General features: G+C 42.4%; 1 protein-coding gene across 6 annotated transcripts in view; it reads right to left on the bottom strand.

The window, feature by feature from the left end:
- Positions 1 to 779: 779 nt before the first annotated feature.
- Positions 780 to 12,319, bottom strand: part of LOC121574062 (actin filament-associated protein 1-like 1) — a 37,397-nt gene continuing 25,857 nt past the window's right edge. For 2 of the 6 annotated variants that reach the window (XM_041886628.2, XM_041886631.2), the window contains exons 2-18: positions 12,180 to 12,305; positions 11,905 to 11,988; positions 11,698 to 11,783; positions 11,488 to 11,608; positions 11,278 to 11,376; positions 10,956 to 11,167; positions 10,547 to 10,819; positions 8,534 to 8,627; positions 7,721 to 7,876; positions 5,778 to 5,989; positions 5,470 to 5,615; positions 5,248 to 5,320; positions 4,388 to 4,520; positions 4,073 to 4,246; positions 3,679 to 3,884; positions 1,494 to 1,622; positions 780 to 1,313 (exon numbers count right to left, since the gene is read on the bottom strand). In XM_041886628.2, the coding sequence (XP_041742562.2) occupies positions 1,287 to 1,313; positions 1,494 to 1,622; positions 3,679 to 3,884; positions 4,073 to 4,246; positions 4,388 to 4,520; positions 5,248 to 5,320; positions 5,470 to 5,615; positions 5,778 to 5,989; positions 7,721 to 7,876; positions 8,534 to 8,627; positions 10,547 to 10,819; positions 10,956 to 11,167; positions 11,278 to 11,376; positions 11,488 to 11,608; positions 11,698 to 11,783; positions 11,905 to 11,988; positions 12,180 to 12,305 (2,351 nt within the window). In that variant the 3' untranslated portion in view covers positions 780 to 1,286. Of the gene's footprint in view, positions 1,314 to 1,493; positions 1,623 to 3,678; positions 3,962 to 4,072; positions 4,247 to 4,387; positions 4,521 to 5,247; positions 5,321 to 5,469; positions 5,616 to 5,777; positions 5,990 to 7,720; positions 7,877 to 8,533; positions 8,628 to 10,546; positions 10,820 to 10,955; positions 11,168 to 11,277; positions 11,377 to 11,487; positions 11,609 to 11,697; positions 11,784 to 11,904; positions 11,989 to 12,179; positions 12,306 to 12,319 lie in introns of those variants that run through there. The other 4 variants (XM_041886630.2, XM_041886629.2, XR_006002138.2 and 1 more) reach the window with 4 other exon arrangements.

Below are 12,319 nucleotides of genomic sequence, written 5' to 3'. Positions count from 1 at the left end.
ACACACACACACACACACACACACACACACACACACACACACACACACACACACACACACACACACACACACACACACACACACACACACACACACACACACACACACACACACACACACCCTCTGCCATCCTTTCTGTGACATTACCATCAGATAGGCTTGAAAAAGTCAGACAATTTCAATGAACAGCTTTTATGTAAAATACACATACAAATAACATAGTAAAGTGCAAAAGTCATTCAAAGTAAAAGGCTAATTACAGTGAGAAACAGTGAGTGAAGTACGTAATAAGGAAACATCATTGTTTAGTCACATAATTAGTCTCACATTACCATAACAACTGATTTCATACAGGTGTCATACTGTGTCTGTTTTCTGTCTGATGTCCAGCAAGTTGTTAAAACAAGATCTGGAATAATGTTTGATACACTTCATGAAAGGTTTTTTCCCCTCCCACTCTGAACATCTTACTGTGCATGTTTTGAAATTACTTACATAGTGGATACACCATAAAACTGTATTTCTATGGGATAGAGTATCTCCTTTAGGCTACTATTCCAACAACAAACTCACAATCGATACAACATTCTCTTTCCCTTTATTATCTATTCTTGCAGATACAGTGGGGAGAACAAGTATTTGATACACTGCTGATTTTGTCATGCAATAAAATGCAAATGAATTACTTAAAAATCATACAATGTGATTTTCTGGATTTTTGTTTTAGATTCCGTCTCTCACAGTTGAAGTGTACCTATGATAAAAATTACAGACCTCTACATGCTTTGTAAGTAGGAAAACCTGCAAAATCGGCAGTGTATCAAATACTTGTTCTCCCCACTGTATGTGCATAATTTGTATGCATATTCACCCTCTAAAAATCTCTCCTCTCTCAACATCTCAAGTCCAATCCGATGTGTGCACATGGAGTCCTCATAACATATCCTCTTCTACACTCTGAAGGAACAACAATACCACATGCAACACAAGCAATGACTAAATCACAAAACAAGTGTCATGCTACAGAATGAGCATTCAGTATTTCCTAGTGAGTGATAGGGCTTTGAATGATGTTTTTCAACAATTCCAGGAGTTGCAGTCTTGTCTTCCCCTGTCACAATTTTCTCAGCTCAGCGATGTGCAGTAAATATCTGTCTCTCCAGAGGGAAGTGGAAAAGTTGAGGAGAATGGAGTCCCTGCTTCACCCCTCCTCCTCTTTCAAATCAGCTCCAACATGTTCCAAGACAACAGGCATTTGACTGACCATCTGAATGAGCAGTGTTTCTCTAAGTCCCCTTTTTGGACTCCCATTCCTGAAAAACAGGACACACATTTAGTGTTTGTACATAAAGTAAACCTATGAGGGCTGATCTTGCTGTAAATGTGTTACAGTCTGTGTTCTGATTTTGATATTGAACATTGAGACACAGTGCTACTTAATAAAACAGGTAAATGTCAATGGGTGCCCTGGATTTTGTTTTATGACAGCCTACCTTGGCTTTCTGCATGACATTCCCCTTGCTAGATGCATAGATGGATGGGGGGTGCTTCCGCATCTCAGCAGCACAGTTGACTGGCATGGATGCCTCACTGTATATATTCTCAACTTTACTGATGTGGACCTGGACATACAGTATGAGGAAAGAGAATTTGAGAATATCTGTTTATGGGTAAATAATACTATTTCTACTTACAATACTCATCAAAACACCTCAGATGGAAATACACTGAGGGAAAAAAGTATTTGATCCCCTGCTGATTTTGTACGTTTGCCCACTGACAAAGAAATGATCAGTCTATAATTTTAGTGGTAGGTTTATTTGAACAGTGAGAGACAGAATAACAACAACAAAAATCCAGAAAAACGCATGTCAAAAATGTTATACATTTATTTGCATTTTAATGAGGGAAATAAGTATTTGACCCCCTTTCAATCAGAAAGATTTCTGGCTCCCAGGTGTCTTTTATACAGGTAACGAGCTGAGATTAGGAGCACACTCTTAAAGGGAGTGCTCCTAATCTCAGTTTGTTACCTGTATAAAAGACACCTGTCCACAGAAGCAATCAATCAATCAGATTCCAAACTCTCCACCATGGCCAAGACCAAAGAGCTCTCCAAGGATGTCAGGGACAAGATTGTAGACCTACACAAGGCTGGAATGGGCTACAAGACCATCTCCAAGCAGCTTGGTGAGAAGGTGACAAAAGTTGGTGCGATTATTCGCAAATGGAAGAAACACAAAATAACTGTCAATCTCCCTCGGCCTGGGGCGCCATGCAAGATCTCACCTCGTGGAGTTGCAAAGATCATGAGAACGGTGAGGAATCAGCCCAGAACTACACGGGAGGATCTTGTCAATGATCTCAAGGCAGCTGGGACCATAGTCACCAAGAAAACAATTGGTAACACACTACGCCGTGAAGGACTGAAATCCTGCAGCGCCTGCAAGGTCCCCCTGCTCAAGAAAGCACATATACAGGGCCGTCTGAAGTTTGCCAATGAACATCTGCATGATTCCGAGGAGAACTGGGTGAAAGTGTTGTGGTCAGATGAGACCAAAATTGAGCTCTTTGACATCAACTCAACTCGCCGTGTTTGGAGGAGGAGGAATGTTGCCTATGACCTCAAGAACACCATCCCCACTGTCAAACATGGAGGTGGAAACATTATGCTTTGGGGGTGTTTTTCTGCTAAGGGGACAGGAACACTTCACTGCATCAAAGGGACGATGGACGGGGCCATGTACCGTCAAATCTTGAGTGAGAACCTCCTTCCCTCAGCCAGGGCATTGAAAATGGGTCGTGGATTAGTATTCCAGCATGACAATGACCCAAAACACACGGCCAAGGCAACAAAGGAGTGGCTCAAGAAGAAGCACATTAAGGTCCTGGAGTGGCCTAGCCAGTCTCCAGACCTTAATCCCATAGAAAATCTGTGGAGGGAGCTGAAGGTTCGAGTTGCCAAACGTCAGCCTCGAAACCTTAATGACTTGGAGAAGATCTGCAAAGAGTGGAACAAAATCCCTCCTGAGATGTGTGCAAACCTGGTGGCCAACTACAAGAAACGTCTGACCTCTTTGATTCCCAACAAGGGTTTTGCCACCAAGTACTGACCTCTTTGATTCCCAACAAGGGTTTTGCCACCAAGTACTATGTCATGTTTTGCAGAGGGTTCAAATACTTATTTCCCTTATTAAAATGCAAATACATTTATAAAATTTTTGACATACGTCTTTCTGGATTTTTTTGTTGTTATTCTGTCTCTCACTGTTAAAATAAACCTACCATTAAAATTATAGACTGATCATGTCTTTGTTAGTGGGCAAACGTACAAAATCAGCAGGGGATCAAATACTTTTTTCCCTCACTGTACATGCTAATACAGTAAGAAATCTTCAACATAAAAACCTTAATAATGCAAAGCAGGGTTGGGGTCAATTCAATAAATTCTATGAATTCTCAATTAACTGAAACGTTGAAGCATTTTTTTTCAAAACTTGGTCCATTTATTTTATTTTAAATTTGAATGACTTCCTGAATTGGTTGCCTTCAATTTGAATTGACCCCAACCCTGATGCAAAAGTATATGGTTTAGCTTATCTACAATAAACCATTGTCTAGAGTAGACTTGATATAACTCTTTGTGATGTGCTGTAGGAGAAGCTGTAGGCCAGGTACCTTTCTGGGGGGTTTGCTAGTGGGGGGTTTGCTAGTGGGGGGTTTGCTCTTTGTGAGCGGCCCCAGCACCCCTCCAGCCAGGGACTTCTTTAGGTTCTCCTTCACCTCAGTGAGACGCAGCTCCAGGTCCACCCGCTCCCCCTCCTTCCCCCTGCAGCTTTCCTCCAGCTGGCCCAAACGCTTCTCTAGCTGCTTCTGCTGCTTACCTGACCACAGTCACACACAGTCATCCATTTGTTAGGCTCCATGGCTCCTCAATATGTCTGAGTGATGAATTCCTATACTGTGGCCAAGCAGTAGGTGGACCATTAATATATACAAAATAAATTGTCTAGGTTTGCTCTCTCTATTTAAGGAAATTCAATACAAGATTGTATGTGTTTTACTTTCTTACCTGTAGCATCCTTCAGTTGTTCCTTCGCCTCTTTCCTCTCCTTGCGTAATACGAGCAGGGCATTTTTGATGACCTCTCGCTCCTTCTCCATCTCTTCTGTCTCCTTCAGGTACCTCCTGGCGTCCTCCTCGGCTCGTGTTTTGCCATACTTCCCTGATACATACTGATTCGCATCTAAGATCGAGAAACCACGAAAATACATTCTGAGTGGTCACATTTATACATCATATAGGTGTTCTCTAGGCATACTCTTAAAGTTGAGATAATGTCCAATTCCCCCCTATCTTCCCAGCATCACACACAGTCTTGGCTGACCTTCGGGGGACTTACTGGAACCGTGTCTCTTTATAGTGACTAAGGAATCCACCTTCTCTATCTCTCTGCTGCTGGAGAAAGAAGAGTGGCGTTTCACCTGAGCTCCTGGTCTGGGTACTGGCTCCTCTGGCTGCTGTGGAGGGCAGGGAAGGGGGATAGGGAAAGGAGATATGATGAGAAAGGCAGGGTAACAGGGAGGGAAAGGTGTGTAGTGGAGAAAGATATGAGAGAATAAAGAGTTGAACAGAGGTGATGGCCAGGGATGAGAGAGAGGGAGGAAAGAGGAATGAACAGATTAACTCTTTCACTAATGTGTGATAAGTAAAGTGTGGTATTGCAAAACTTACTGGAAACGTACTGTTTTTGAGAAACTAGACCACAAGTTAAATAAACAAACCATTTCAAGTTGAGTAAACTGGAATGTGAGAGATGTATCACAAAGTATTACAGTCAAATTGTGAAAGCTGGATTTAAAGAAAATACTTGACACAGCTGGATACACAGTTGGATATGATTGTCATATTTTCCCTCAAAGAGTTTTCCCAAAAGCGTCAGGGCTGTGTGAGAGATCTCTGTACTGCTTACACAACTCAGAACTGCTCTGAAAGCAGCTCATCAGAACTCATCCCTGGAGCACTATCTACCCTCCCACATACACACAAAGGAGCCTATCGACTTTCAGCAGGCCTTCACACTGCTCTAGAATAAAAAGCCCTCTGACTCCTACTCTCTGATTCTGTGGAGAGATATGGGAGGATATAGGAACAGATCATTCATTAACTGGATCCTTTAAACTCCAGCTGCAGCTAAGGGTGGACACAGACGTGTGGATTCATTAGATTTACTGTAAATCTCCTTACCAATAGACCCTCGTAAGGAACCTCATCATAGGTTCTGGTGTCTGTGGAGGTACCACTGGAGGAGGTAGCCCAACTATGGGACAGGATGAGGAGGAAAGAGACATAAGCATTTACCAATATGACCATCTAGCATTAGCAATGTTCTCCCCTTAAAATGTAAAGCACTGAGCATTTGGAAACTACCACAGGCCAAAGGGCCAAGCACTACTCTATCAGACTCACAGGAAGGAGTGTCTTGCTGCGTCTGTGATGTTAGTGATGGTGTCCACGTCCACATAGTCGTAGTGCAAGGCCTCTGGGGTGGTGGCGCAGCCAGACTCTGCCAGCAGAACCCCCAGCCAGCGGCCCATTTGCTCTGAACAGCTGGCCTGATGGACACACAGAGACACTTACATCACAACATGTCACTGATCCCAAAGGGTACTAGAACCCATGAGACAGACCAGAGATACTGGGCAAGGGATTTAAGTCTGTAGTAGGGTAGAAAATATCAAACAGTGGGCTACAAATACACACAAACACAGAAATACCTCCAGTGCAGCCACCTCGTTGCCTCCTTGCAGGATGCGGAAAGCGAAGGGGTGCTTGGGCCCCAGTCCAGGTACGACCTCAGCCCCATGGAGGACCACAGCGCTGACGTGAGTACGCAGGTCACCCCTTTCTTTGTGCAGGTACAGTGTTCCATCCTTTACACAGCACCATCTCTCCCTCCAGCACTGGTTCACAAGCACATTCAGATAACCTGGGGACAGGGGAATGGAAAACATACATATTCTCACTGCTGGACTTTCCATAAAGGTTATTACATGGGGAAGTGGAAAATAACAGGTTTTAAAGGTGGGAGGACAAAAGAAAGATGAAAATAGTAACATAATGCAGAGTACATAATGTAGAGGACATATTGCAGAGTACATAATGTAGAGGACATAATGTAGAGTACATAATGCAGAGTACATAATGCAGAGTACATAATGTAGAGGAAATAATATAGAGGACATAATGTAGAGTACATAATGTAGAGGACATAATGTAGAGTACATAATGTAGAGGCAATAATGCAGAGTACATAATGTAGAGGACATAATATAGAGTACATAATGTAGAGGACATAATATAGAGTACATTATGTAGAGTACATAATGTAGAGGACATAATGTAGAGGACATAATGTAGAGTACATAATGCAGAGTACATAATGCAGAGTAGATAATGTAGAGGACATAATGTAGAGTACATAATGTAGAGGACATAATATAAAGTACATTATGTAGAGTACATAATATAGAGGACATAATGTAGAGTACATAATGTAGAGTACATAATGTAGAGGACATAATGTAGAGTACATAATGCAGAGTACATAATGCAGAGTACATAATGTAGAGGACATAATGTAGAGGACATAATGTAGAGTACATAATGTAGAGTACATAATGCAGAGTACATAATGTAGAGGACATAATGTAGAGTACATAATGTAGAGGACATAATATAGAGTACATTATGTAGAGTACATAATGTAGAGGACATTATGTAGAGTACATAATGCAGAGTACATAATGCAGAGTACATAATACAGAGTACATAATGTAGAGTACATAATGCAGAGTACATAATGTATAGTACATAATATAGAGTACATAATGCAGAGTACATAATGTAGAGGACATAATGTAGAGTACATAATGTAGAGTACATAATGCAGAGTAGATAATGTAGAGGACATAATGTAGAGTACATAATGTAGAGGACATAATGTAGAGTACATAATGTAGAGGACATAATATAGAGTGCATTATGTAGAGTACATAATTCAGAGTACATAATGCAGAGTACATAATACAGAGTACATAATGTAGAGTACACAATGTAGAGTACATAATGTAGAGTACATAATGCAGAGTACATAATATAGAGTACATAATATAGAGTACATTGTGTAGAGTACATTATGTAGAGTACATAATGCAGAGTACATAATGCTGAGTACATAATGCAGAGGACATAATGTAGAGTACATAATATAGAGGACATAATATAGAGTACATTATGTAGAGTACATAATTCAGAGTACATAATGCAGAGTACATAATACAGAGTACATAATGTAGAGTACATATAATAATAATAATATGCCATTTAGCAGACGCTTTTATCCAAAGCGACTTACAGTCATGCGTGCATACATTTTTGTGTATGGGTGGTCCCGGGGATCGAACCCACTACCTTGGCGTTACAAGCGCCGTGCTCTACCAGCTGAGCTACACATAATGTTGAGTACATAATGCAGAGTACATAATGTAGAGGACATAATGTAGAGTATATGTAGAGCCTGGGTGGCTGCAGAATCTCAATTTGTAACACATAAAGCTGCAGTAATAAGTAGCTACAACTAGCTATGCAGTGTTCAGCCCAGAGATTATGACTGAGAGAGAGAAAAATGTAAAATATGACATGGATGCAGTGTGCTCACCACAGCGGGGATTGTCGTCATGGTAGGAAGAGGACAGAGTGTCTCCTGGGAGAGGAGGCTTCTTCTTAGAGAAACTGATGATCCTGTTCATCTTCCGTCCAGCCGCTCTGCTCATAGATCCCGTCAGCTCTGTAAACGCCCCCCTCTTCCCCTTCCCTGAATAGAAACACACTGAGTCGTTTACAAAAGACTTGTTTACAAAAATAATATATATATATTATGTCTTAAACCCCTCTTTTTGTTAGGATTCTTATTTACTGGAGGCTCAAGTTATAATGTGGCACATTATGTTTGGCAATTGAATAATGTAGACAAATTCTGTTCTGTACTTCAATTTTGTTTTGTTTTGAAGTCTCTCCGCTCTGTCTACCAGGTGCTACTCTCTCTGCCTTGTGTACGTACAGTATATGTCCTATGATGTCATTGTGAGACAAAGGCAGGAAGAGGGCAGGAAGGATGTTTCTGCTCTGAGCCACACGTCCTGTCTTTTATGTGCTTTAGGTCAAACATCCAAACGTTTACCCCTCTTCTGACCCAAGAACATGGATTACGCTCCTTTTTTTTCATTATGTTTTCCTCCTTCTCCACTGCCCAACATAGTGCTACATTTCACTCTGCTTGGGCCTGTGACTGACAGTTTAAAATACAGAACAGAATGTTATTCTAAAATAAAAATACATCTTGTAACTGACGTGGTCTTTCACAATGTAGAACTATCAGAATGCAGACAGGTAAATACAAAGCTGCAGTATGTATATAAGAACACAGATATACAGGGATGTTCAGGTATGCTGAGGCAGATTGGGGCCTAACCTTGGTCACAGTTGTCCCGGAGCTGACCAGAGGGCAGGTTGTCACCAGTGGCCACGCTGTCAGAGTCGGACGTGTGCTTGTCAGCTCCTAGTAACTAAGAGAGAGAAAGGAATTAGGTTAGAGGCGGCAGAAAGGCATTGCCATGCTGGCAAGAAAGGCATTTCACTGTACTTGTGCACGTGGCATTCAAAACTTGAAACACACACACACATCCACGCACGTTCACACACATAGACACTGCAATGAGAGAAAGATTTCCAGCTAGGACATACACATGGTGGCACACTGCCTAAAAGCCATTACTGTCTCAGAATAATCCTGAAATGGGTTCAACAGTCTGTTTGTCCAAAGCCATACATTTAGGCTGTAATGAAATCACTCTATGTGAGTTTCAGTTGGTGATTGCTACCCTTTACTTTGACAGCTGTTTCCTTCCCACGGTCAGCAGGCAGCATGAGCATCAACCCCCCTCTGATGAGTGTTGAGACTGAGTAAACATACCATCAGTAACTGATAAAGATCAGGCAGCGCTACACCAGGGGTGTCAAACAGGGAGGATGTCTGTCTATCTGACCTGTCTGTCTCTTCACTGGACTGTTTGCATTCTGTCTGGTTATTTACTATGACAACAAATTACTCTAAAGAGAAGCCATGTGGATATATAAATTAAATTCTGTATTTCCACACGGTTTAAATGAAGAATTAGATTTCACCTCCTTCCTATAAGCCACATTTAGACTGTTATACAAGAACACTGTCCATATCCGATTTTGCATATCGTTTATGAGTTGGCCCCACATATTTATGAACGTCTTTGCCTGATGCCCTTTGTGGTGGGCTATCTCATGAATTGATGTGATGTATTTAGGTGAGCGGACACCTGGGGCGATTGATTTGTGAGTAGCTCTTCTTGCCCGATCCCATACCCTATAATTCGGTATTTCTTTGTGACTAATTTGTATACAGGTAGACCAGAAAAGTCCCATCCCTGATTGGCAGATGAGTGGCAACCCTGATTAGAAGCACCTGCTGCTTATCCGTTGTTCTTTACAAATGCTGTTTTGAATTCAAATAAAATTGTACCCACACCCTGAAGAAGGCTGTAAAGCCGAGATGTCTGTGTACACTATCCCTGATGCAGTGATGTTATGTGAATTATTTAACAAACTATTTTAGTGTCTCTGTGCGTCTCCCAAAAGGTTGTAAGTCTTTTGGGATTTAAGTAACGGCCAGAGTCCCGGTCTGCATAGTCAGAGATATTTATTCATTGAGAATTCTGCCATCACAATTTCAGAGTCCATCTTTTATACTCATACGTCATACAAAAAAATCCCTCCCCTCTGTAGGCGGGCTGTAGTTTTCCACTCTAAAACTGCTCTACTGACCATCAGTTCACACACACACACACATATACACACATACATACACACATACACACACACATACACACACACACACACACACACACATACCCTACTCCCTGCATTACTCAGTTATTGCCGTTCTCACAATATTCTGCACCATGTTTTCATAACAGTTTCTCCCCTCCCTAAATTGGGAGGCCTCTTTATCTTAGTTTCTCAGTTGTCTTTGTTGTCTGGCCTAACTCTTACTCACATTGCTAAATAGTGGCTTAATGCCATAGCCTTTACTGGTCCTACACTCACACATTTCTAACACATTATACACAGTTTCAGGGTGTAATAATTAGTCATTAATAATTAATCTATCAAGTGAAAATAATTAAAAACATTGAATAATGAAGTAAGCTTTATGCGGCATATTTTTGAGTGTGAACCCATTACACCTCTTTGTTTGTCTGGTTATTTACTGCAGCATGGTGATGTATGTGGATGTTAAATATAGCTTGTGAAAACACCAGTCCAAGAGTGTCTGAGTCAGTTTGAGTAAAACAGGGTGGCCAATAGGGTCTGTTCAGTGCATTCAGTGTGCTGGGTTACAGGCTTATAGGCTGAGTGTGGTAGCCAGCGGGGATAATGAGGGGAGGCCCACCTTGTCCAGCTCTTTCTTCCTCTGGATCATAGGAGAGGAGGAGCCCTCTAATCCGTCACTGCTGCTGGCCTGACTGGCCACCTCCCGGATCACCTTGAGCCATCGCTCCGCCTGCTCCTTGCTCTGGACAGCCAGCACCAAGGCCTCTCCCCCAGGCAGGGAGAAACGCAGCTTGTGCTTCTTGCGGCGCGCCTCTTTGGGGACGTAGATGACGTTACACAGGTTCAGCGGCAGCTCAATGTGTGGGCTGCTGTCTTTGATGCTCTTGTAGCACTGCAGAGAAAGACACACCAACAATCGTTTTTTATACTCTACAAGGGACTTTAAAATCACTTATAATGTCTAAATGTGTCTTAATTACATAAACGTTTAATAATAAACACATGCAACAGAGTTCCTGTTGTCCTACCTGTAATCTGTTGTCACGGACGACGGTCAGCTGTTTTGTCCACTGTCCGAAGCGTTTCTTGCGCAGCAGGAAGGCACAGATGCGACAGTCCTTCATGGGGCCCACAGAGTTCTCCTCTGACTGCCACCGCCGAGTCCTGTCCTGGCCCTTCGCCTCCTCATCCTCCTCATCATACGACTCATAGGAGCTGCTCAGCGCGTCTGAATCAGCGTCTGGAGAACAACAAAGGTTCCTGGATAAGAAGGTTCCTCCTCCCTCCCAATATGAAAATATAGCACAAGTACACATTCATCTCAACAGGGTGTTATGATTTTATACTCACAGGAGTTATTGCGCTGGCCATTGATTCGGGTGATGGGGTAGTTGTTGTCAGCATCTTCATAGTATGCATCTTCAATGGAATTTGCGGGACTTGAGCTGACTAGAAGGAAGCAGGAGGTAAGAGATTAGATGTAACCCAATAATAACAATGTGTATGGACAGTGACTTCAGATGGTTATAGGTGACTGTTGGGAGGAATGTGAGTACTCACTGCATGTGGCGATGTTGGTGATGTACTGGGGCACCGTGCCAGGGTCCAAGGGCACTGCCTCCTCATAGTAGTCCTCTGGAGGAGGGGTGGTTGGCAGAGGAGGGGGTGTGTCAGTGGGACTCTAGGGGAAAAGGGTTACGGTTAGGCAAAATTCAATAACAAATGTGTTATAGATGCAATTATACAGTATAGTCAAATAGGCTATCTTACTTTAGAGGTCGGTATTTTGGAGATTTCCTTCTCTACCTGATCCTTCAGTTCTTCTGGGGAGGCTCTGAGCTCATGCAGGTCACAATCTGTTGGGAGTGGGACAATAAAATATATAATACTTTTTAAGAATCCTTTAAGAATTAAATCATGTGCTAGCAAGTTCTTCTTCATAGATATGAAATAATACAGATATGATATTTAACTCACCCAATTCCTCAAACAAGGATTCCACAAAGCTGGTGCCATTTCCATAAAGGGAAGTGTTCATGTATACGAAGTCTGATCCATTCACTTTAACAGAGAAGAGAACCGAGTACATGTAAAAAATTAACAAAAAAACTGCGTTCTGACCTTGAGCAAGGCAGTTAACCCCCAACAACACCTGCTTCATGGGCGCCGATGACATGGACGCCCACCTCTCTGATTCAGAGGGGTTGGGTTAAATGTGGAACACACACACACACACACACACACACTCTCACCTGATGGCTGCAGCTGCCCGAGTAGGCTCCGGACCACGCTCATCTTCTCTGCTGTGGCTGTGCTCACACTCTCTTGGTCCAACAGCTTCAGCAGCACGTTCAGCTCACTCACCAGGTACTCCATCGCTGGGGGGAAAGAA

This window comes from Coregonus clupeaformis, chromosome 9 (assembly GCF_020615455.1).
Source record: "Coregonus clupeaformis isolate EN_2021a chromosome 9, ASM2061545v1, whole genome shotgun sequence".
Classification (NCBI taxonomy): Eukaryota; Metazoa; Chordata; class Actinopteri; order Salmoniformes; family Salmonidae; genus Coregonus; species Coregonus clupeaformis.
Note: the sequence above shows the minus strand (reverse complement) of the source record. Positions and strands in the feature narration are given on the sequence as shown.